At 39.3% G+C, this 26,977-nt stretch overlaps 1 protein-coding gene across 2 annotated transcripts in view; it reads left to right on the plus strand.

The window, feature by feature from the left end:
- Positions 1-26,977, plus strand: part of FMN1 (formin 1) — a 491,267-nt gene that overhangs the window by 363,741 nt on the left and 100,549 nt on the right. For both annotated transcript variants that reach the window (XM_006141689.3, XM_006141690.3), the window contains one exon: positions 16,382-16,474. In XM_006141689.3, coding sequence (XP_006141751.1) covers positions 16,382-16,474 — 93 coding nt within the window. The remainder of the gene's footprint in view (positions 1-16,381; positions 16,475-26,977) is intronic.

The raw sequence follows: 26,977 nt of genomic DNA on the forward strand, positions 1-26,977 counted from the left end.
CACACACACACACACACACGCCTGGCATGAGTTTTAAGCCACCGGGTCTGGGATGCAAACTGCAGTCGACTACGTGGGAGTCCAGCGACATAGCCATTACGCTAACTGCTGGTTCTCTATGGTATATTCTTCATAATACTTTTTAGAAGTTAATTGCTACTGTCTTTCCAAAAATGAGCTCCCTTTCATAAGATGCCCAAGAACTTCATGTTTGGGATTGCCTGCCTTATGCCTTCTATTATACAGTCTAGAAACCAGAACCTTGCTGAATGTACTTTTTCTTCCATTGTAACAGCCCTTTCCTATGCACTGCTTGGAATACTGTACTTGTTTAAGTTTAGAAATACATTTATATTAATGAATTCTTTTGGATTATATTTTATTTTCCATCCAATGCTGTAATGCCTTCCTAATCAGAACATTTGGAGTAACCAGCTTTTAGTTCAATGGAGGGCTTCTGATGGTAGCCATATTCATGGGGACCAATGGGATGGCTATTTTTGAGTAAATGACTGGATCACTTAGCACCCTATAAATCAAATCATGCCCAATCCATCTATATTTAGGCCTAGTCATGGGTAGATAATTAATGAATATTTCTCATGTTAATGTCTCGCAGACCAAGGCTGCATCCATAACCGCATAATCATCACAGTGGAAATTCTGATTCAGCTATGATGTTTGATAGGAGGGACCACTGAATCGTGCAGTAGGCAGTTCCGTGTAAAGGCTGCAGTCGGTGGCCTAGCTTCGCAAGTCTTTCCAAAAGTCCTAAAGCATACTGGCATGTCCTCACTTGGCCCTGTCACTTCTGCTTAAATTTTTTCATGGAGAATACTCATGATCATAGGACATTAAGGTGAATTTGATCTTGGGCAACCTCATTTGGTGGAGTGAATCAGAATCATGGGATTCCCCTGAGCTTGAGCTTCCTGGTGGGTTTATTTTTATACAACATTCCTCTGGGAAAAGAGGCACCCCCTCTCTATTGCCTCTTCTGCACTTGATCAGAGTAGCCCTAGAGCATATCTTCTTGTATGAAATTGTTTGGGGGAGATGAGGGTTTTGGGAATTTTCTTTAAATACAAGAAGGATTTAACTTTCCTTCCCAAGAAATCCTATGGCCATCAAAGACTACATCTGAAACATCCCAGCCAGTTAAGAACTGATTCAGTTTTAAAAAGTCACCGAGAAAGCAAGCCTTCCATGGCCTGTTTTTGATCCTCAGCACTTGTCACAGAGAGTTGTAGCTATTGTTTAGACTTAACTCCAACAGGTATTCTAATTTTGGACTTCTTTTCTCTGGCTTAGCTTCTTAAACAAGTGGCTGTAGAGTCTTTCTCGACTTACCTTATCCCTCCCCACAACTGACTTCCTCCATCCATTTCCACTTTCTGAAACTGCTTTTGAGATTACTAGTGATCTCCATGTTGCTAGAGTAGGTGACCACTTCTCTGTCCTTAACTTCCTTGACCTTTCAACAGTATTGCTAACTCGTGGGTTGTATTGCAAAGGTCAAGGACTGAGCTTTTAGCCAAAGAGATAATAGGAAAAAGGAAGATGTTTAAGGAAGAAGAAATATGATGAGTTAAAGTAAAACATTATGAGGCTAGCCCCATAGCTCAGTGGTTAAGGAAGTTGGATCCTTCATGGCCCACTGCAGTTTAAATTCTGACCCCAGTGGCTTTGGAAACACACTGGATGCATGTGTATGTGCTCAAGGGCCTGATGGGAAGGAGAAATAGAGAAAGGAGGATTTCTCTCTCATTTTTTTTCTTACAGTACTGTTCTCCTCTCAGACCAAGTAACTCCACACTCCTGCTTTTCTACTTAACAGCTCATTGTCACTTATTGCTGGCTACTTTTCCACTGGTTTGATACCCTAGGTTTTGCCCTGCAATCTCTTCTCTTCTTTGACTATATTCTCTGAATGATAATTCATCTTTTGCTGTGGGTTTAAATACCAGTTTTATGCCAATGATGCCCTGGCATGTGTTTCTATCCCACTAATTTGTCTTGAACTGTAAACAATTCTGAGTAAAGGCTGCAGGCGATGACTTTTATGTGCAACATGGAGTGTCTATTTAACATCTCAAACTTAACATGTCCTCAGTAATACTCTCAATTTTCTCCCTCAAGCTTGCTGATGGCTCATTCCTTTATTCTAATTAAATCTCTGGTTGCATACCTTTATAATGACACTTTTCCTAACCACTTTAAATAAAATTGCAAGCCCCCTACATCTGCATTTTCTCACATCCTCTCTCTACTTTGAATGCCATTTCATGGCTCACCTCAGTGTATAACTGAGGACACCTCTGGAACCAGGCAGTTTTTCTCCCCTGCAGACACACTTTCCTTGGCACCAACATCTGAACATAGGACAGAAGTGATTCAAGGACAGAATGTCCCTGAACTTCAGACATACTGTATAATTTACCTCAGATGTCTCATGCAATCTCATAATGTTGTGCATTTTTTATAGAGAGAGATTTTTGCTATAGGGTATGTGTGCTTGCCAGAGAGACAGAGACAGAAAGGGAAAAAAAATCATCCACAGGGGGATGACTATGCCACAATCCTTTCTCCTCCATTCTCTTCTCAGGATTTTGGGCATGCACACACATGTGCCAGGCGTGAGTTTCAAGCCACTGGGTCTAGGACTTGAATGCAGTTGGCCATGTGAGAGTCCAGTAATGTAACCATTATGCCATCTGCTGGCGCCTCTTTTACATTTTTAAAATGCCATATTCTTTTTCTTTTCTTTTTTTTTTTCCATTGCCATAGGGCATGTGTGCTTGCCTGAGAGGAAGAGAATGAGTACCCCCCAATGAGACCTGGTCATGCTGCAGTCCTCCTTTCTCTATTCCTCCTTCCCATCAGGCCCTTGAGCACATACACATGTATCCAGTGTATTTCCCAAACCACTGGGGTCAGAATTTAAACTGCAGTGGGCCATGAGCACTCCAACTTCCTTAACCACTGAGCTATGGGGCTAGCCTCATAATATTTTACTTTTACTCCATTTTATTTCTTCTTCCTTAAACATCTTCCTTTTTCCTACAGTCTCTTTGACTAAAAGCTAAGTCCTCAACCTTTGCAATTCAACTCATTAGTTAGCTTTTCTGAAGAACCTTCCCTGGCCACTAACCCCAGCCCAATCTGAGTTGGAAGTCCTTACCAAGTTTTATTGTAACTAGTACAATTTATTCCCATATTTATTTTTAAAGTTTATTTATTTTTTCCATAAGTGAGAGAGAGAGATGCACTCACAACAGGATCTTTGTTTGTCTGTTTATTATAGGACATGTGCATTAACCAGAGTAAGAAAAAGAGAGAAAGTGAGAAAGCATCCCCCAGGGGGATGACCATACTGTATTCTTCTCTCTCATTCTCCTCTTGGGATTTTGGGCATGCTCACATGTGCACGTGCCTGGCTTGTTTCTCAAGCCACAGGTCTGGGACTCAAACCACACTGTTGGCTATGTGAGATCCAGACACCTTAACCAGTCAGTGGACTATGAATATTTTTACAAGAGAGATGACCACTAGACGTTGTTTAAAATTTGTCCTCAACATTTACCACAATGGCATATTACATATACTCAATAAATATTTTGGAATGTGTAAGTATTTGTGTAGCCTATACATACTCATAGTAGAGCTGGGTGATTTAAGAGCAATTTAAAAATATCATCTTTATACTAGTGAAGCTATCCATAAGATTTCAAAGAAAGTTTATTAGAGAGGTACGTGAAGATGCCTTTGAATCCTTGTGAAGTTTCTTTGCTCTTCACTAGGTCCAAACTTGACAAAAACAAAACAAAACAAAACAAAACATCCCCCTTCATAGGATTTATAGCTCCTGTTTAGCAAGCAGTGTGAGTATAGGAGGGTTTTCTAAAACTGTGAGAGGGAGCAGAGGCCAGCCCCCTTCAGTTCAGTTCCTGCTCTCTTTTCCTATCCGTACCTCTCTGTAGTCATCTCTCCTTCTTCAAAAGATCCAAACTCCCTTTGCTCTGCCTAGGAAAGACAACATCCCATTTTCCTGGAGAGAGAATATTAAATAATACCTATCCAGGCCCTCATCTGGACATGACAGAGTGCTTGACTTCAAGAATTTATCAAAGATTTTTGTTTGCAATAATGACTATTCCTTTTCTAAGAATTTTGAATCTAGTTTTTGGGATTTCAATAATCCCACTCACATTCGTCTATTCACACATGACATACACATTTTCTCCTCTCTCTCTCATACACATGTCTGAATGGATGAATGCGAGTGTAAATGGGTTGTGATTCAATCAACTTGTGTTTTTCCAGTCTTTACATCCATCTACTTGAATTATATATAATACAAGTGTGTACATATATACATATATGTGTGTGTATAGTATATATAATATATGTGAGTATATGTGATATATATAATATAATACACTTGTGTATATGTATATATATTATATATATAATACAAATACACTCACACACACACACACACGGTATTGATATTAGCACCTTGGTAGAATTTGACACTAGAACTAAGTATATGTGCACAAATACACCTATATAGACACATGAACCATGTATTTCTAATTTGTTTGTGGTGTGTGTGTGTATGTATAAATATATATATATTTGACAGTAAGTTCTAGTGTCAAATTCTACCAAGATGCTAATATCAATACCATATGTGTATAATTTTATCTCCCTTTATTTGGTCATGTATTCATTTATTTAGCAAATACTCATTGAGTGTCTTCCTTGAACTAGACGGTATAATAGTTGCTGAAAATATAATAGGAAGCAAACTGTTTCTTTCCAGTGAGAGAAACAACCAAAGAATCATGAAAATTGATTTAGTCCTTGTGGTGTAAGTAATAGGTCTCTGCTGCATGAGACATGGAAGGTCCAGGTGTGTATCCCAGATAACCTAAACAGGCCAGGTACAGTAGCACACACCTGTACTCCTAGCTTACTGGAAGCCTGGGACAGAGGGTCACAATGGCAAGACACATTAAAAAATAAAATCTTCCTCACATTTGCCTGAGTTGAGGGTTTCTCTCTCTCTCCTCTTGTATTAAAAAAAAAAAAAGTGAAAATTATAGTATAATTCCACAGGGAGTTATACAGTGCTATGATTTTCTAACAGATTTTGTATAAAATGAAGGATAAAAAGAAATTCTGATAAAGTGACTTTTTTTTTCACTATAGGGCATGTGCGCTCGCCAGACAGACACAGAGAGACACAGAGACAGAAAGCGAGAAATCACCCCCCAGGGGGGATGGTCATGCTGCAATCCCTTCTCCTCCATTCTCCTCTCGGGATCTTGGGCACACACGCACACGCGCCCGGTGTGAGTTTTAAGCCACCAGGTCCGGGACGCGAACCACGGTCGACTACGTGGGAGTCCAGCAACATAGCCATTATGCTAACTGCTGGTTCCCTGATAAAGTGACTTTTGAGCTGAGATCAAAATGATGATGAACCACTAGTTTGGTAACTAGGAGGTAGAGGGAAATGACTTGGCAGAGGAATGCTCTGATGGTGGAGACCATGAGGAATTAGGAGAGGGTCAGTATGGCAGGGAGACTAGAGTTAGGCTGGGAAGGCAAGTATGCTAGCCCCTGTAGGGCCTTGTAGGTCATCTTGAGGGAGTAGAAACAATCTAGAAGAGTGATAGAAGCGACTGACAGATTTAAGGTGGGAACTTAATAATCAGATTTCATAAAAGGCAGTTGGGCTCTAGTATGGAGAATAAATCAGAAGGAGGAGAGAATGCAAAACAAGGTTCTACAGCAGTCTGGTGGGGAACAATGAATTCAAGAGCTCTTTGGGAGATGAAACTATGGGCTAGATATGCTAATGGGAGTCACTTCCTAGGGATGGGTACTGAAATGTTCACCTAGATGAAATTGTCTAGAGAGAGTGAGTTAGCATAGGAGGAAAATAAACCTGTCCCAAACATTAAAGAACTTTAACATTCCATGATTCAATGCAGAAAGATGTCACTGGAAAGGAGCTAAGTAGTCAGAGGTAGGAGAAAAAGTCTAGAATGGGAGATACAGAAGTTAGAGGACAAAGTATTTTTGAGAACAGGGAAGTGAACAACAGACTCCTGCTGGGTAATCAACCAAGAGAAGATACCAAAAATTGCCTCTGACCATAATTAGTTCATGAGTGTCTTTAATGTATTTTTTTCATTGTTATAGTGGTGGTGAAGTCAATTTCAATGAGTCAGGGAGTAAGAAACAGAAAAAGCATTGACAATTTTTTCAGACAGCTTTGGCTGTGAAAGGGATTAGCCTATTTAAAACATAACGGTTTGGGGCCAGCAGATGGCAAAGTAGTTAAGAACCTGAACTCCCACATGGCCAATTGTGTTTCAAGTCCCAGACCCAGAAGCTTGAAACGTATGCTGGATGCATGTGCATGTGTACCCAAAATCCCAAGGAGAGAATGAAGGAGAAGGCATTGTAGCCTGGCCATTCCACTCCCTGGCAATGGAGGGATGATTTCTCATTTTCTGTCTCTTCTGTCTCTCTCTGCCTTTCCAGTGAGCACAAGCACAAAAATATATAACAAAATGTCTCCCTAACAAAAAAAAGGAGAAAGAAACAAAAAATATAATGATTTGCTTAACAAACACAACAATTTTAGGAATGTCAGTTATTCAAATAGTTTTGGTATTGCTATTACTTAGCTATTCCTAGAAACTAAAAGAATAAAGCCACACACAATATGTTATCTAGTCAGACTTCCACTATTTGAATATATCAAATGGATAAAGAATATTTTGGGTAGTATTTAAATGTTCAATATGCAAAAAGATTTTTCTTGTACATTTGTTTAATCCTCATAAGATTTTATATATTGAGAAACTAGGATTCAGGTATTAAATAACTTTCCTAGCCAATAAAGTATATAAAATTTTCAAAAAGTTAACATAACTTTTAAATACTTTGCTTGTATTTCTCTTGACACATCCAGTTATTTTTTGATTTATTAAGGATTTATATATCCCAGATTCATTTCCCACATTAGATCCATTATTTAGTAAATATTATAGCTGTTATAATTAAGACATAGTTGCTCTGGACCAGCAGATGGCATAATGGTTACATTTCTGGACTCCCATGTAGTTGACTGTGGTTTGAGTCCCATATCTAGCAGCTTAAAACTCACACCAGACACGTGTGTGTGCATGCCCAAAATCCCAAGAGGAGAAGGAACTGCAGCATGGCCATCCCCCCTGAGGGGGGTCATTCCTCTCTCTTTGTCTCTTCAGTGAACACATGCACCTTATAGCAAAAAATCTCTCTTAAATAAAAAAAGACATAGTCACTCTTAAGATTTTTAAAACATTAAGTTATAAAAGAGACAGAGATGGGATAGTCATTATTTAAGTATTCATGATAGGTAGTTCTGGTTTAAGGCTGTTTTTAATTAGTTTTTTCAAACAACTTCATTACAATGAGATCATAGTCCATATAATTTGCCCTTTTAAAGTCTCTAATTTTATGACTTTTGCTATTGTAAGTCACAGTTGTGCAGCCATCACAACCAATTTTAGAACATTTTTGTTACTTCAAAAAGAAATCTTGCACCCTTTAGCCATCACCCTGCAATACCTGTGTTCTTCCCTGTTCCTCTCCATCCCCTATCACTAGTGGGCTTTATCTCTCTACATTTGCCTGCTTCAGACATTTCACGTAAGTCATATCATATCATATGTGGTCCTTTTGATTGACTCCTTTCACGTAGCATAATATTTTTTTTTTGCTTTTATAACTTTATTTGAAAATCAACGGTTAGTTCTCATCCACATTGACTGTAGATTTTTGAATGTGGTAACAGGTACATAGGTTACCAGAGTGTAGAGCTCATTTTGTTTTCTGGACAACCGCACATGGATTCGATATGGGATGTTCCTTATTCCTTTGGCCCAGACAGCTTTGTTGAGCCTGGTATCAATGCGCACATCTGGAATCCCCATCTCTTTCATGGCAAGTTCCCGGTTTTCTTTGAGTGCCCGAGGGGCACGTTTCTTGAAGCCCACGCCATGGATGCGCTTGTGAATGTTGATGGTGTATTCCCGGGTCACCACCTCGTTGATGCAGAACGGCCCTTCTTCTCGCCACCCTTCTTTGCAGGGGCCATACTGCCGAGCCTAAGCTGGAAAGAAAGAACGCAGAGGACTGTGGGAGGAGGAAACGTAGCATAATATTTTCAAGGTTCAACCATGCTCTAGTATGTATTAGTATTTCAGTGCTTCTTTTGGCCAAGTACTATTCCATTGTATATGAAAAGTACATTTTATTTATTTATTTTTATTTTTTGCCAGAGGGAATGTGCACTTGCCAAAGAGAATGTGAGAGAGTCTGAAAGCAAGAAAGTGCACCCTCTCCCTCATGGGGCATAGTCAGTCTAAAATCCTTCTCTATTTCTCACCCCTCTCAGGATTTTTGGTATGCACCGTGTGATTTTCTAAGCATCAAGGTCTGAGACTCAAATTATGTGGTTGGCCATGTGAGATCCAGCCACCTAACTTCCAGCCTATGGGCTGGCCCTAAAGTGCATTTTATTTAGCCATTTGTCAGTTGATGAATGCTTGGGAAGTAATCCAAAACTCTAATTCCATTTAGCTCTTGAGGCATAGGCACCATATATGTCCACATATAAAGTGGAACTTGTATGTGCAAATTCATTTGTGTATCTACGTTATTCTGAGGTTACATTCTGACCCAGGTTTCAGATGTTTAAGATTTGCATTTTAACCCCTAATATTCAGTTATCCATTCATATTTATTGGCCACTTTTAAAAAATGTAGCTAGTTAATGAGAGAGAAACAGAAAGAGAGAAACACCCTCAACAAGGTCTCATGCCGTTATCCTACTTTCCCCAGCTTTTCAGCCAGCCAGGATTGTGGATGTGTGCATGCGCATGGCATGTGTGGATTGACCAGGGACCTGAAACCCAATCTTCCATATGGCTTCCAGCTTTGTAAACATTGCACTACTGTTGTGCCATCACAGCTGGGCCTTTTGACCACTTTAAATGCATATTCTTGCCTTTGGATGAATAGAGTTGTTAAGAGGAATAATTTTGGATAAGATATGTGCTGAATCATCAAACAAAGTTAAATAAGAAAGCACCTTTGGAGATATATATATATATATGTTGGAGATATATATATGTGTGTGTGTGTGTGTGTGTGTTGTCCACACATGAGTCATTAGTATATAGTTGTCTGACTTTAGTCTACAAATTTGAGCTCTGAAGGACTATTTAGCAAAAAGTGGCATAGCAGTCCCCTTGTAAAACTAATCTATGTGTATTTCTTCTAGAATGTATTTTTCTTTGTCCACACCTATCTATCCCCACCCTGGGATTTCCCTCACAGTGCTAAGCCTTAAAATGACCAATGAATTGATCATTGGAGAGCAAGAACATGAAATATGTGCTTTTTAGTTCACATTTTTGTAATTTGTTTTTGTCTTAAACCAACCTGAAATCTTGCTTTGTGTGGCCTTTTCTATATGGCCTTTTAAAAAGTATATATAGAAGATATATACATAATAGTACCTTTTCACTTGTGCCAACATTTAGTAAGTAAATGAAAAAAATTCTAATATTTTATTAATTTTAAATTATTTCCCTCCTCCATAGAAGTTCCCTAATTACTGCTAACCAAAATTAAATATTGCTGTTTTTATTTTAGCTTTTTAATACATCAACTGTTATGTGATTCCCTAATCATTCAATTCAAAACCAAAATCATGAAAAAATTGCATAGGTAAAGCTAATATAGTGATTTTGATTTTCATATGTGTTTTTTTAAGTTTATTTTGATGTAAGTGTATTATGGGGTAGAAAGTTAAAAGTATACTCACTTTTTCTAACCCTATCTCATCCCCTGCACTGATGTTATACAAAAAGTACAGAAAAAATACTACACTGTCCTACTATTACTAAAAAGATTTGATTAATTGTGTGTGACTATGAATGAAATAACTCACATGTTAAGCAAGCAGTTCAAGTTACTAGAAACGATAATTACTGTATGCTGTACCCATTAAGAAAATTTTGTTAGTGACCCACTCACTGCATCATCTGAAGACAGAGATTTCAGTGTGAATTTTTTTTGTGTCTGTGTGATATATCCTCAATACCTGATACAATTCAAGGTACATAGTAAGCACTCAGTAGATATCTGCTGAACTGCCGTAATTATTGGGTGAATTTCTTTACATTAAATTCCTTAATTAGGCATTTTGTTCACTTCATTCATGTAAAATAAAAGTTTGCCTTGGTCAGCTAGTTCTGTATTTTGCTTCAACAATCCTCTCTGGTGGTCCTTTGAGCATGGCTCTTGTAGAAACAACAAATATTTTGTAAAAATGAAGAATTAGGCACAGGACAATGGAAGGATGGGGCAGGAGTAAGGTAAGCAGAGAGGAGAGAGGAGAATTCAAGACTAGAAAAGCAGAGAGCCTAGGTGAATCCTTCCTTTCCTCTAGAAAGGTATTCTGATTTCACAAAGCCCGTAGGTCCCTCAACTCACAGGGAAAGAAACATAGTCCATAGTTTCTTAACAATTGGCCATGTCTATTTCATATATTAAAGCAATTAAACATGTATTAGATTTTGTTTAATTGTATTTGGATCTTTCCTCTATATCCTTCTAACATACTCAAATTTTTTAAGTTGCTAATAAACTTGATTCTCTTTTTCTTAGGGATCAAAAAGAAAAAACAGATAACCATTGTTATCTGCTTTTGATAACCTTAGTAGCCCAAAATCTGAAATCTTAAAACATTCAAGGCCATCTCTCTCCACTAAAATGTGCCACAAGTGTAACCTTTAATGAGAATATCTCCATGTTGTCTCTATTATATTTCATTTTGTATTGATTTTTATTTTGGATCTGTCTCTCACAACGATCACTTATTAGTAGCTAACTTTGAGAATTAATGTATTTTTAATTGTCAGAAATTTTATAGAGAGAAAAATAGAGAGAACTTGGGTGAGTTTTACATTGGAACTCCAGCCCAGCTTGTGTCTGAAGCAACTTTGGTGGTCCAGCATTATTGTGTATAAGTCTTCTGCTTGGACAATAAATGGCATTTGTGGATTTGTCCATGACCTCTCCTCTTTATGCACCACTAGTCTCCAGTGTCATCATTAATTAGTCTTCAGGTTTCCCATTTGTCTGCTAGAAAGCATCTCGGATAAGCCAAGTTAATAAATTGGAGCAAGCAAGCTGTCTGGCCACCAGAATGCACGGCTGTGCAGAGACAGTCGCGGGGGAGCCCTTTCCTTTGATCGTGTGGAGAAGTTTAATTCTTACAGGCCATGTGGGAGTTCCACCCCATGGGCGTGCAGAGAAGACCTCTGAACACAGCAGAGAAGCTGTTCTCATTTGTACTGGTTTCAGTTTCTAATTTCAAAACTGTGAGTCTCAGAAGCCTAGGGGAATTGTTGCACATTTTGCTTCATCTTTCCCCAGGAATTCGCTTACAATTTTCAGTGAATTCTCACAATGGGTCATGGAACTTTAGCAAGAGTTTTAGTAAAAATCATTCCTATGTTCTAGACAGGAGATTTGCACTGTGGTGTGTTTCTAAAAATACAGTGTACAGTATGTATATGGAGTAATCCCCAGCTATGGTGGCTAGGAGTGTTTCCCTTTCAGTTTTTTTTTTTTAACAAAATCATAGAAGTAACAAATAATATTTATGATCCTGCTTGCTAGTGCTAGACATTCTGCAAACCACTTCTCATGCATATTCCATTTATAATTCTCTTATTGTGCCAATGGGGGCACGGCATTTTGCAGAAAAAAAGAAAATTAAGCAACAGCCCACCTGAGCCCAAGTGGGTCTCAATCTAAGTACAAGCTCTTTGTCACCCTATGATATAACCATAAAAAATATAAGTAGCTGATGGGCACTCCACAGGACTCTGTCGCCACTGCCAGGACAATGGAAGAGCTGTTTTGTGTTTGTAGGTAGAGAAATGGGCCCTTTCTTTGGCTTGGAAGAAGTAACCTTGAAGGGATTTGTGTCATGGCTTCAGTTATATCCTATTACTACACTGCAAGCATGTCTCATCTTTTATATACGTGCATCAAAAATAGTTCCATATAAATAGAATTATTGAAATTTGAAAGTAATAGAGGGTTAAAGAATTTAAAGAGCTCTCCCAATGAGTAATTCTAGCTTTCCTTTAAATACAGTTATGTCAGAATATGAGCTGCATGCACATCACCAGAAAAGCTTACATAGCTATGAAAGGTCACTGATAAATGTTGATTTTTTAAAGGAGTTTTGTTTGTTTGTTTGAAGAGGTTTTTGCCTTAGGACATGTGCACTTGCCTGAGAGAGAGAGAGTGACAGTGCGACAGATACAGTGAGAGAGGGAAGGTAAGAAATCTCCCCCCAGGGGATGACCATGCCACAATCCCTTCTCCTCCATTCTTCTCCTGGGATCTTGGGCATACATACACACATCCCTGACATAATTTTTTAAGCCTCTAGGTCCGGGACTTGAATCACCGTTAGCCATGTGGGAGTTCAGCAACGTTACTATTACACCATCTGCTGGTCCCAGGAGACAGCTTTTGACATGTATCTTATCGATTGTTTGTTTCTTGGCCTACCCTCAGAACCTGTTCACCAAGACAATCATCTTTGTTACCTTGCTTATGCCTCACAGGGTGAAATGGTAGACATTTCTGAAGGTCTTTATAATATAGGAGGCCCTTTCTACATAGCTTGGGACACCTTCTGATGTTTGAGAAGTGAAGAGACTGTGAACCATTGGCACACCTCTCTTAGGAAGGGGGGGTGGGAGGGGAGACACAAGCTGGTTACACTGCCTCCTAGAAAGCCCACTTCCCATGTAAATCATTACTAATTTTATTTATCAGTAGAATTTCCTCTGTATGAGAATCTACTTACAGTGGAGGAATCTGATCCTTTGACCAAATGCTTGGAACTCCTAAAGTGTAGGGACAAGTAAATGAAGCCTCTGTGATAACTTCTCGGATTAATATAGATATGTAAATAGACATAATTAAAGGTAAAGCATAAACACTGTATGGAAGATAGTAGAGATGTTTTAAGGATGCAAACAGGTTTTAGGATGGATAGGACTTTGTTGGATGTAGTGGAAAGTAAGTATGGGGTGAGACTAGGGAACTACATGCATGAAGACATAGAACTGGGAACAACTGGTGGCTACAATTAAGACACATTGAATAGTTTGGTTTGCTCAGTCAGGTGTCTATAGAAAACAGAGTTGAGAGGTGTTATAATAAGGACTTTTTAAATCCTAGTCCTGGAAGTTTGAATTTAATTTCGTTAACAATGAGAACCTATTAATAGTTCTGTCTTCTTTTGTACCTTTTTGCCTTTGTTTTCAGGGGATGATTTTGCCTTATAATTTACAGAGACTGAAGAAAACTTAATGAACTTCAAAGTTGACTTTTAATCTCTTCTGCTTCTAACAAAAGAAAAAAAAAAGACTTCCCCCACTGTTTAAATTTTTCTTTTCTTTTTTTTTTCTATTTTAATTTTAGAGGGACTTTTGCTATAGGGCATGTGCACTCACCGGAGAGACAGAGAAAGAGAGAAAGTGAAAAATCACCCTCCACCCCCAGGGTGAATGGCCATGCCTCAATCCCTTCTCCTCCATTCTCCTCTTGAGATTTTGGACACACATGTACACACTCCTGGTGTGAATTTTAAGCTGCTGGGTCTGGGACTTCAACAGCAGTCGGTTATTTAGGAATCCAGCAATGTAACCATTACACCATCTGTTGGTCCTTTCCTCACTATTTTCTTATCTCAGTAAATGGTACTTCCAGCCCTCCATTGCTCATCCTTCATCCTCTTTATTTTTTTCCCTCTGTAAATCTTGCACTGATGCACCAGCAAGCCCTATGTCTACCAGCTCTACCTACTCAATCTCCTTCTTCTTTTCTCTCCTCTGACATTGCTCTAGCCAAAGACCCTCCTATTTTGAGAATTACATGTACTAGAAAGTATGTACTTGCCATTTGGCCACAGGTCCATCTACTGGGAAAGAGGAAAAGGGAAGTCTGATAACAATATAGAACTTATAAAATAGTTACTATAGAGAAAATTAACTGAAGTTATAAAGTAGTTACTGTAGAGAAGACCAACTTATACAGAAAAATAAAAATGTTAAGGAAAAAAAGGAATGTTTTCTAAGGTTCGTTTTATTCATTCCCTATTTGTCCTAAGGTAAAATTTGTATTTCTTCAGTCAGGTAAGTCATTTAAAAAAGAAAAAGTCTTTGCATCTCAGTGGACAGAGTTTCCCAGATAGCATTGGCATGGCTGTCAGAATATGTATTAGCAAATATTCTAGGTAACTTTTATTCAAAGTTCTAGAAAAATAACAATATCAATAGAAAGAATCTGAATTCAGGTACTCTTCCCCTGAGATCTAGCATCCCTGTTTCCTGACAAATCCATAGATACTTCTGAGAATGTGATGTATTTTAAACTTGATCCAGAAAATGACAAAGGGATTCCTTCGAATCATGTCTTCATCTTCCTACTGTCTTACAGTCTCTGAGAGTTACCTACCATTTCAGCAACCCACTTGGTAATATTCCAAATGTAAAGTTAAGGTAACTAATTTCAGAGCACACTTGAGTGGCCTCTTTTGCATTTTCTGTGTTTTGGTGCTGATATGTTTATTTTATTGCTTTGTCTGTTCTGGGTTGCTAACTTTGAAAATGCCTGTTATTAGATAAGAATTGCCTAATGTAAATAAAGGTCCCCTTCCCAATCCTTTTTTTTTCCCAAGATGCCTTCCCTTTGTGTAAATTTCTCCAAAATTTGTACTAGGCATTTCTATTTTTTAAAATCAGGTGGCATGATTTCTTCATAGTGGACATCTAGTTTTCTTTTCTTTCTTTTCTTTTTTTTTTTTTTTTTGTTAGAGATTTTTGCTATACGGCACTTGTACTCACCAGACAGACACAGAGAGACAGAAAGCAAGAAGTCACCCCCCCCCCAGGGGAGGATGGCCACCCTACAATCTCTTCTCCTCCTGGAATCTTGGGCATGCACACACATGCGCTCAACATGAGTTTCAAGCCACCAGGTCTGGGACTTGAACCATGGTCAGCCATGTGGGAGTCCAACGACATAGCCACTATGCCATCTGCTGGTCCCAGAAAATCTGATATGTTAATATGGTCCCCTGGACAAGGACATAATGGTAGTTTCTGGCCATGTTAGCAGAGAAACTGACCATTACTTAGCTCTAGCCTTGGAGAAATGAAGCCTTCCTTTCTCTAGTGTATTTCTGTATCTGACACAAGCATTTAGAAACCTTGGGGAAGGGCCAATACGTGGCATAGTGGTTAAGGCACTGGATTCTCATGTGGTCAGCCATGGCTTGAATCCTGGACCCAGCAGCTTGAAACTCATGCTGTGCACGTGTGTGTCTGTGCCCCAAATCCAAAGAGTATAATAGAGAAGGGATTGCAGTGTGGCCATCCCCACTGGGGCGGTGTGGGGGGGTGGGGTGGGTAATTTCTTGCTTTCTATCTATCTCTCTGGTGAGCTCACATACCCTGTAGCAAAAATCTCTCAAAGGAAGGAAGGAGAGAGAGAAAGAAACAAAATTAAATTTGTGGAAATGACTCTTGCCTGTATTAACTGCCTTTGATGATGATAAACTGTGGATTATTGTGGTGTCCATGTAGCCAAATCACAACTATTTAATTTGAGGTGACTTGATTATCAGAAAAACCCAATATATTATAAATTCTAATACTCTGTCAGAGGCAAATCACATAAAAGTACCTCATGTGTGCTAGTAGAGTATCAATTGGAAGGGTACATAAATGGGAAACATGAACAGTAGACATGGTCCTCCCTATCTTGGGCTTAGTTCTTGTGTTAGGATGTGTATTTCACCCTGAGGAATTCCCATATAGAGGTTCCAGACAGCTTGGTTGCCTGGGAAATTCTGGAAAATCTTTTGGAGTAGGAACCTAAAGTGGGTCAGAGTTCTTTATTCCTTGAGACTAGTCCTTAAACAACTTTTGTCTCTTTATTTTGGGGAGACCAAAATCAACCTTCTTTATCTGTCCCAGGTCACAAATTTTCTGGATCTCTAAAAGGAAAATTGAATGTGATATATTTCTCAGTTTCTGAAGAAGGGTTTGCTTATTACTTCTATTTTTGAACCCCCGTCAACCCCAAATTTGGACAAACAGTGACTGATGCAGAGTCTGCAGAGACACCCAAGTTCATAGCACAGTGCTTGGTCCATAGCAGGAGCTCAGCAAATATGTATCCTTTAGTATGTCTAATTCTAAACTTCTCTTCACAGCAAGTGAGAAACAGATGATGGTGGTGTGCAAGGAGTCCCCAAAGGAGTATCTGCAGCCTTTCAAGGACAAACTAGAGGAATTCTTTCAGAAAGGTAGGAGACGTTGTCAGCTGTATACATAATGCTCGGAAACATCCTTCATGCCTGCAATCCCTCCCAAAGGTTCACTATCCCTTCCGTGCTGGTAGACCACAGGCAGCCCAAGTGATTCTATGAGTCCATCTTCCCATGGTGGTTACATACTCTGTGTGGATGGCATTGACCTGTAGCTTTTCTATCACCTTTCCATTCTGTTCTACTATTTTAAGTTCTTCATGTTACTCCTGTTTTTGTAAATTCTTTGAGGACAACTGTTTTTTGTTTATTCATGAAATCCTTAGTACATGTTAACGGATAACTGATGTACATGCAAGGTTATGCAGTCATGCATTTCAGATTTTTAGCACAGACTGATGGAAGGATATTATCTTCTTTGTTTTATAAATAACAACTTGGAAACACATGTTGTATTTTTCATTTCTTTTCATATGGGAAAAATGAGGCCAAGTAAATGTCACACATCCACTCACCTGGTCCTGATAGCCCTTTGGGGTTAGTAGATGGAAGTGACATGCATGAGACTCAGTACTTACTTGGAAATCTTAACAGGTTCTGTTTCTTCCTCCACAATTTTGGCAGGAGCAGAAACTTGTATTGATCAGGGTTAGTGAATGTGGAACTTTAATACCTTTTAGGTATTTCCTATCCTAATTTCTCTAAGTCATTTTCATATGTGAAACAAAAGTAAGTATGAGGTAGGGAGTATTGGAAGGAGAGGTTTTTTTTTTTGTTTTTTTTTTTGTTTTTTTTTTTTTAACTTTTTTGTGTATGTTTGGCTAGAAAGCCAGAGGAAACAAATGTATATAAGAGCCTCTGAGGATATCTCAACATGCTGTTTCTATTATTGAATAAGGCCACATAATACTACGCCATCAACAAAAGGCTGTTAGGCAGGACCAGTATATAAAGTGTGGCCAAACCACCTTGGAACTTGGCAAGGAAATTCTCAGTTCATTAGTCAGAGGAACTCCATTCCAGCTACTCCCTTAGTGCTTCCTCCTCCATGATAAGTTGTTAGTATAAAGTAGAAGTCAGAGTTCTCTCTTGGCCATTGCTGAACTTCATGTGTGATGAAAATAATGCTGTTAGGCAAATACCATCATTTTTTTTTTAATTGCACAGAGTAAGTATGCTTTCCAGAGAGAGACAAGAAAAAGAGACAGAGAAAGGGAGAAAGCACCCTGAAAGGTGAATGGTCATGCTATAATTCCCTTTTCTCTCTTTCCCCATCCTGTCAGGATTTGAGGTACACATGAACAAAGACCCCAATATTTTTCAAGATACTGGAGTGGGATTCAAACTAGTCTGCCATGTGGGATCTAGCCTCCTTAATCACTGTGCTGTGGGGCTGGCCTGGCAAAGTACTATCTTGAGAGCAAACAGTGACACCAACAGTTATGTGCTATGTGACTATAACTAGGTGGGTTTCATATGTGACTTATCAAAGTAAACACATTGGCTTATAATTATATAGTATATGTATAACCTAAGTAGCCTGAAAAAAAGATGAAATACTTCCATATGCTGACCCCCCCAACTAAATAATGCCTGTTTTTTGATCTTTGTACAATTAACTAGAAGTAAGGTTCTTGGATTCCATTTTTATCTTTAATTGAACTTTATTCCATATCTATAAAATTCTATAATATGTGAATTAGAGTATTATCTACTCATATGTTGTAATAGCTCTAGAGTCCTTCCTCTTCATATCATCTAGCATCTTATAACACTTGCATTGTGAATTTATTATTTTTGTTGAAAATAGATAAATAGGAATAGGCTTAGAATCTTGAAAAAAACTTTTTTAGGGGATCAGTGGATGGTGTAATGGTTACATTGCTGGACTCCCACATGACCAACTACAATCTGAGTCCTGGACCCAGAGGCTTGAAATTCATGCCAGGTGTACACACATGTGTGCCCAAAATCCCAAGAGGAAAATGGAAGAGAAGGGATTGTGGTGTGACCATCCCCCTGAGGGATGATTTCTAACTTTCTGCCTCTCTTTCTCTGTCTCTCTGGTGAGTACAGTAATCCTACAGCAAAAATCTCTCTAGAAAAAAATTTTTTGGTACTTCAGAAAAGGAGTTTGTAAATTATTGTTTGAGGTTATCCTTGGGTCACTAGAAACATCATGATGCATTTTTATATATAAAAACATAAATATATCATGACCTTTTCTATGACCCAATGTTGACTTCTTTATCACTTGGTTTCTCAAGAAAATTTTAGTCAACTCAGAGAAAGGGAATCATCTCCAGTCAAACTGAATTTTGTGTCAGATACGCAAGGGTGACCATAGTTAGCTATTCTAAGAAAGCCTTAGAGCAGTTCTCAACCCTATATAATCATGATGGAGAGATTTTGTTTTTTAATTTGCCAGAAGATATATGTGCTTATCAGAGACAGAGAAAGATAGAGTAATAGAGAGAGCATTGCAAGCATCCCCTTATGGAGCATGATCACATTACTATGGCTTCTCCACCATTTTTCCATCCTGTTGGGATTTCAGACATGCATCTGTTCATCAGTGTGTTTTTAAATCTACCGGGGCCCTAGTGCAAACTGTGTAGTTGGCCATGTTCTGGCTCCCTTCACCACAAGGCCATGAAATTGGCCCTAAAAAACTCTTGACACCCAGGCCAAACACTGTACCCACCAGTAATATCCTAGGAATGGGACCAGGCAGCAGATTTTTTTTTTTTAACTTCCCAGGTGATACTAATGTGGTACTCAGGTTGAGATTTTTGCTGCGAACCGCAGTCGACTATGTGGGAGTCCAGCGACATAACCATTATGCTAACTGCTGGTTCCCCTTTAGTTCACTTTTAATATGTATTTAAAGATATTTATTTATAGCCTGTTATGGGTCAGTCATTGTGAGAAACACAGTGACCCTTTCCCAAGAACTGTCTTATTAGGAAAAGACCTGTAATTGAATTGGTCAAGTTTTTCTTTAACCAACTGAGCAAAGGAAGATAATGATATTAAACATATCACCAAATCATGACTGAAACAAAATCAGCTAAAACAAGGCACAAAAAGCTTTTGAAAGGAACACTATATTAAACATTCTATTAAAATATTACATAGTATAATACACAACTCTCTGTTAGACCAACCCACATGAGAAGGTTCTGTGTTCATATCTGGAGACCTGCCTGAACACTGAATATGTGCATGCCCATTATCTGGGGCTGATTGAAGATGAAGTTGGAGGGTAGATCACAGTGTGAAGGCCTTTTTGGTGGGTACCTATCTCTCTGTCTTTCTTGATCATGAAAGAAAGAAAAAGTATATAAAATATAATACTGGAGGAATTTAAACATTTCCAGTATTGTGCGGTGAAAAGCCTTCTGTGAAATAACCTGTTACTGAACCAGTAGATGGTGTAATGGCTATGTTGCCAGTGTGAGCGACTCAGCAAGACCCTGCCTGAAAGAGCTAGGCATGGTGGTGTACACCCGTAGTTCCAGCTGCACAGGACGCTGAAGTAGGAAGATTATGACACAACAAAATGGACTCCCATGTAGTTGATTGCAGTTCAAGTCCGGACCCGGTGGCTTAAACTCATGCCGGGCGTGTGTGTGTATGTGCACAAGATCCCAAGAGGAGAATGGAGGAGAAAAGATTGTGGCATGACCATGCCCCCTAGGGGGTGATTTCTCGCTTTCTGTCTCTTTGTCTCTCTCTTTCTGAGCCCTATTGCAAAACCTCTCAAAAAAAAAAAAAAAAAAAAAGAAAGAAAAGAAAAGAAAAGAAAGAAATAGCCTGTTACTATTATTACTTAATGAAGTTGGCAAAACATGGACTGGGATTGTGCTGTCCAGTATGGCAGACACTACTCACATGTGGCTGTCAAGCAAATGAAATGTGGCTGAGCCGAGCTCAAGTGTGTTGCATGGGCATTTAAAGAAAACCAATTTCTAAGACGTAGTACAAAAAAACATCTAAAATATTTTATTTCTGCTTTCTATATTGATTACGTAGTAAATTGATAATATTGTGATCATTAAAGTGGTAATCTATTAAGTTAAATAAACAAAATATTAATATTTATCTATTTCTTCTACTTTTCAAATATGGCTACTAGAAAATTTAATATATTTTTGACTTATGTTTCTATTAGAAAATGTTAGTCTAGAAGCATGGTCCCTGGGCCTTCCTTTTCTCATTTTTTCACTCTCCTCACATACTCAGTCTACCTTCTTAGCTTAAAAGCAGGGTTTCACAAGTAGCCTCATGCCCACTTTTGCTCTGAATCTGCCTGGCTATTATTTGACTCTCATGTAGGGCTGTTTAACTGAAGGATATGACAGCATGCTACTTCGTTAGGCTACATCTACATAGTTCAGAGGAGTACGATTAAGATTTGTGGTTGAGGGGCCAGTAGGTGGTATGGTGGTTGGGGACACTGGACTCCCACGTGGCCAACCACGGTTTGAGTCCCAGACATGGTGATGTGCATTGTCATTTTCCCCCTCTCTCTCTTTCTCTGTCCCCCTCTGGTCAAATTTAAAAATAAGTAAATAAATAAATAAAGTTAAATAAAAAATAATTCTAAAATATAATAATAATGGATAATTTTTTTAAAAATCTGTGATTAAGCTATATTATGGCCCAGCCATGGTAGTACATGCTGGATACTGCTGATTGGCAAGCTAATGCCATATAGAAGGCCCAGGTTAAGTTCCAACCCACCCTGAAAAGCTGAGCATGATGTTGCGCAACTGTAATTCTAGCTACTCATGAGGATGAGGCAGGAGCATCATAAGATCATAGCCAGTGTGAGCGACTCAGCAAGACCCTGCCTGAAAGAACTAGGCATGGTGGTGTACACCCGTAGTTCCTTCCAGCTGCACAGGACGCTGAAATAGGAAGATTATGACACAACAAAATGGAAAACTTCCCAAATAGTATTCCCTTTTTCTATGTACATATTTCATGGGTTAGTAGAAAAAGTAGAATTTTCTACCCACCACAAATATGTATTATTCACCCCGAATAATCAAATTTTTATGGCAATAGTCATATAGTTAAAGTATAGTATTTCATCTAAGGAGCCATTCATTGTAACAAATAACATTATAACACGTACTACTATGAAAGAAAAATCGCTATCAGTTGAACCATAACATGTAGATTATAGGTTATACCCCAATATCAGGGATGCTAAAATGTAAAAATGTTATCAGTTTTGGAGTGGATGGAATGTGATACTGTAATTAGACATACAGGATCAGAGAGGAGGAATGGCCTGCTCTTCTAGGTAAGGCAGGGAAGACTTGCAGCAAAGGAGAGATTTTTGTTCAGTCTTGAAAAACAACAAAGGTGATGATGATGATAATGACAATGATCCATAACATTCTTTGAGTGCCACTATATGCTAAATAGTGTGGGGTGCAAGTCATATTGTTATTTAGTGTTCACGACAGCCCTCTGAGTGAGTTCTATTATCACTTTTTTTTTTTTTTTTTTTTGGAGGGGTTTTAGCTACAGGGCACATGTGCTCAGAGACAGAGAGATAGAAAGCGAGAAATCACCCCCCAGGGGAGATGGTCACGCCGTAACCCCTTCTCCTCCGTTCTCCTCTCGGGATCTTGGATATGCACGCACACGCGCCCAGCGTGAGTTTTAAGCCACTGGGTCTGGGACGCGAACTACGGTCGACTACATGGGAGTCCAACTACACAGCCATTACACTAACTGCTGGTCCCAATTATCACTTTTTTTTGAGAGAGATATTTTTGCTATAGGACATATAGACTTGCCAGAGTCAGAATGCAAGAAATCAGCCCCCAGGGGGCATGACCATAGTGCAGTCCCTTCTCCTCCATTCTCCTCTAAGGATGTTGGGCACACACGTGCCGGGCGTGAGTTTTTAAGCCACTGGGTCTGGGACTAGAATCACAGTCAACTACGTGGGAGTCCAGTAATGTAACCATTACGCCATCTGCTGGTCCTGAGGATAACTCATTTTTAACTTGGATCACTGGCTGAATACTGATGAGGAAGACTAGATTCATGATGGACGGCAGTGGAGTAAACTTTGGACATATTCACTTGATGCATATATGTGACACATAGACTCTTAGGATCATGGGAGAGAGCTGGGTGAGACTTCAGAAGTAGCAATTTAAGTCACATGAATAAATGTGAGACCTAAAACAAACAAAACAAAGTATAGAATGAAAAGGTTTTTGAAGTATCAGAGTATTTGAGCACAGGGTATCAAATAATTGAAGGGATCTTGGATATGCACGCACACGCGCCCAGCGTGAGTTTTAAGCCACTGGGTCTGGGACGCGAACTACGGTCGACTACATGGGAGTCCAACTACACAGCCATTACACTAACTGCTGGTCCCAATTATCACTTTTTTTTGAGAGAGAGATTTTTGCTATAGGACATATAGACTTGCCAGAGTCAGAATGCAAGAAATCAGCCCCCAGGGGGCATGACCATAGTGCAGTCCCTTCTCCTCCATTCTCCTCTAAGGATGTTGGGCACACACGTGCCGGGCGTGAGTTTTTAAGCCACTGGGTCTGGGACTAGAATCACAGTCAACTACGTGGGAGTCCAGTAATGTAACCATTACGCCATCTGCTGGTCCTGAGGATAACTCATTTTTAACTTGGATCACTGGCTGAATACTGATGAGGAAGACTAGATTCATGATGGACGGCAGTGGAGTAAACTTTGGACATATTCACTTGATGCATATATGTGACACATAGACTCTTAGGATCATGGGAGAGAGCTGGGTGAGACTTCAGAAGTAGCAATTTAAGTCACATGAATAAATGTGAGACCTAAAACAAACAAAACAAAGTATAGAATGAAAAGGTTTTTGAAGTATCAGAGTATTTGCACAGGGTATCAAATAATTGAAAAAAAAAAAAGATATTTTCACACTTCTATAGTTCACCTTATATGTACAGACTATTTGGCAAGAAAGCCAAGTTTTCTACTAGGGTTCTTATCCATCAAAGTCTTAAGCAATTGCATTCTTTATGCCCGAAAAGTCACATGCATTGTGACTCAGTTGATTCATGGTTAAGATTATTTTTACATAAGCTGCAATTCAGTTCTTCTAGCAATCACGATGATTTAATTTTTCATTTGTAAATCATATCCTGTTGCCACACTCAAGTGGAGATGATGTGTTTGTCCTCATGTTTTTTTATCATCCCTCTCTTCTCAGAATGCCCTTACATAGTATTATGTGACAAAACTGTGGTACTTTTTCTGAGCTGATTTCATTTCCTGAGCAGAACCGAAAGCGATTTTAATGGCACCATTTTTCAGGGTTGCAATCTCCACAGTATCTAGGGCTTTTTCCTTGCTTTTCTCTTTTCTTGTTGATTCCAATTTATAGCTCAGTTCAGAGTAACTTTGTGCAGGCATTTTTTTCTGAGCTCAAGCTTTCCCACCCTTAGATCAAACATGTTCATAATGATATGGCCTTCAAAAATGTGATGCTCACATTAAAAGTCCCCATAAACATGGCGGGGATCCTGTAATTGAAAGAAGGCGCAGAGCAACTGATTAGATCCCAGGTAGAGATCTTGTAGGTGGTCTTTTCATGCTGTTAAATTGGTCATTTGTATTTATAGCTTTGGCAGGGAGGGCTGGAACCTAAACTGCTCTAATACCAGCACTCTCCCACACTCAGCCTTATCTTATTCCTGATTCATTTTAGCTGGCATCTGTGAGTGGAGCCAAATTCAAAATGAATCTGAATGAATTGTTCTAGTCATAGGTCATCAATCTTACCACTAAGGTACTTCGGACAGCTGAGATTAGAGATTAGAGATATTCTTAATGTCAATAAACTGTTTCCTAGTAAAATCGAAAGATTTACTATGTACTAACAAAAACCAATAGCTCTGATTTCTCACATTGAATATATATATAGGTACCAGCAGTTAGCGTAATGGCTATGTTGCTGAACTCCCACCATAGATGACCACGGTTCGGGTCGTGGACCTCGTGGCTTAAACTCATGCTGGGCACGTGTGCGTGCGTGCCCAAGATCCCAAGAGGAGAATGGAGGAGAAATGATAGCGGTGTGGCCATCCTCCCTGGATGATTTCTCACTTTCTAGCTCTCTGTCTCTCTCTTTCTGGTGAGCACACGCGCCCTATAGCAAAAACCTCTAAAAAAAATACACACACACAGTGTGTGTGTGTGTGTGTGTGTATTTCATGACAAATGCGACTATGTCTGTCTGATCCTAGGCACTTTCTCATCCCAACATGGTATAGGTTCAGCTGGCCCATGATAGCTGTTAATAATTATTTGTTGAATTCATGAACACATTAGCCTGAATCATGTAAAACACCTGTTAGTGCTTTTTTCTCCTCCCTGGTTTCCTATTTAAATTCTTCTTTAGAATTGGTGAACTATGCCAGAATCTTGTGAGATGCATTTTTTTTTTTTTAGAGGTTTTTGCTATAGGGCACGTGCACTCGCCAGACAGAGACAGAGAGACAGAAAGCGAGAAATCACCCTCCCCAAGGGGGATGGCCACACCACAATCCCTTCTCCATTCTCCTCTCGGGATCTTGGGCACGCACGCACATGTGCCCGGCATGAGTTTTAAGCCACCGGGTCCGGGACACGAACCGTGGTCGCCTACATGGTAGTCCAGCACCATAGCCATTACGCTAACTGCTGGTCCCATGAGATGCATTTTCAGCCTATCATACATGACCGTGGTCAGGCCTCCTGGATATTCAGATGTCTTTGTATGTTGGGCATATGCATATTATCTATTCTTTATCAATATTTAGAACAGATTAGAATGACAAGGGCCATAACTGAGCCTCAAAACTACGATATAAGAGCAGATTATTAAGTGATCTCTTTGTTCAACTGCCAGAATTATAAAAGCAAAGCCATGTCAATAACCATATTCAACCATTGTGGTTACAGAAATCAGGAAGAGTGAATGATCTGAACAGTAGAACCTGTGAAAGAAAATAATTCCTTAAATTCTTTATAGAACTTATGGAAGGAAGAACTGTGGCTGAGGGAAAGCTCAGTCTTCATGGGCTAGAATGGGTTTTGTACATCTTACTACTCTTCAAGCAGATACCAGCAGGCATGGTTGCAAACATTATCAAAATGGCCATGAATTAGGGTAATCTGTGGTGACTCCTGGGACACTAAATAGAGCATTAACCCTTGGGAAGTGGTAAAAGCTATCTTACCAGAGGTTCACTAAGTGGACTCCTGTCTGAAAGGAATAATTTGAATATTCCCCCCACCCCGACTTTTTCAAAAAGCCTATACTTTTCTCTTAAAAGTCAGCTTCTCCCTCTTCCTCTCCCTCCACTTTTCCCACTCCCTACCTGCACTCCTGCCCACCCCATACTTGCTATCTTTAATTTACTCAACTTTTCTTTTTGGCCAGGCATCCAATAGGTTGTTTTGTCCATAATTCTAGTTCTCTTTTTTATTCTTTCTTCCCAATGAAAAATTTTGCAAAATGAGGAAAAGTGACCGAATTATTTTTATTTGTGTATAACATTCATATACTTAAACAAGATTTTACTGCCTGTCCTCCAAAATAACACCTCAGACCAATCTTGCTATAGTTAAAAAAAAAAAAATCTAAATAAAGCAGATAGTCCATTTCATGGCCAAATGGAATTTATTTCCAGAATATAAATATGATAGGATACCAGAACCTCTACTAATATAATTCATCATGGCTTACAGTTCTAAGGAAAAAAAATCCTCATGATCATTGCTTAGCCTTAGATGCTTAAAAATGGTATTTGACAAAATGCAGCATTCATTTTCCATTTAAAAAGCTCAATAAAACATTAAGTAGTTAATATAATAAAAATCTACCACAGCCCAATTTACAGTTTACATGAGACACAGAAGACCAAACTATCTAATATAAAGAGCTTCAACACATCGTTAGGGGAAAAAAATCCAATAGAAAAAAAAAGGCAAATAATACGAACAGTGACAGAAACTGCCCTTCAAACACTGGAGAAGAGGGAACCAGCAGTTAGTGTAATGGCTATGTCGCTGGACTCCCATGTAGTCAACTGCGGTTCGCATCCTGGACCTGGTGGCTTAAAACTCACGCCGGGCGCATGTGCGTGCGTGCCCAAGATCCTGAGAGGAGAATGGAGGAGAAGGGATTGCGGCGTGACCATCCCCTCTGGGGGGTGATGTCTCGCTTTCTGTCTCTCTGTCTCTGTCTGTCTGGCGAGCACATGCTCCCTATAGCGAAAACCTCTCCAAAAAAAAAAAAAAAACAAAAAAAAACACTGGAAAAGATGCTATTCTCAAAATAGGAGAAATGTAGGGACCAGCAGTTAGCGTAATGGCTATGTCGCTGGACTCCCACGTAGTCGACTGCGGTTCGAGTCCCGGACCCGGTGGCTTAAACTCACGCCGGGCGTGTGTGCGTGTGTGCCCAAGATCCCGAGAGGAGAATGGAGGAGAAGGGATTGCGGTGTGGCCATCCCCCCT

The sequence above is a fragment of the Tupaia chinensis genome, unplaced genomic scaffold (genome assembly GCF_000334495.1).
Source record: "Tupaia chinensis unplaced genomic scaffold, TupChi_1.0 Scaffold000062_1, whole genome shotgun sequence".
Taxonomy (NCBI): domain Eukaryota; kingdom Metazoa; phylum Chordata; class Mammalia; order Scandentia; family Tupaiidae; genus Tupaia; species Tupaia belangeri.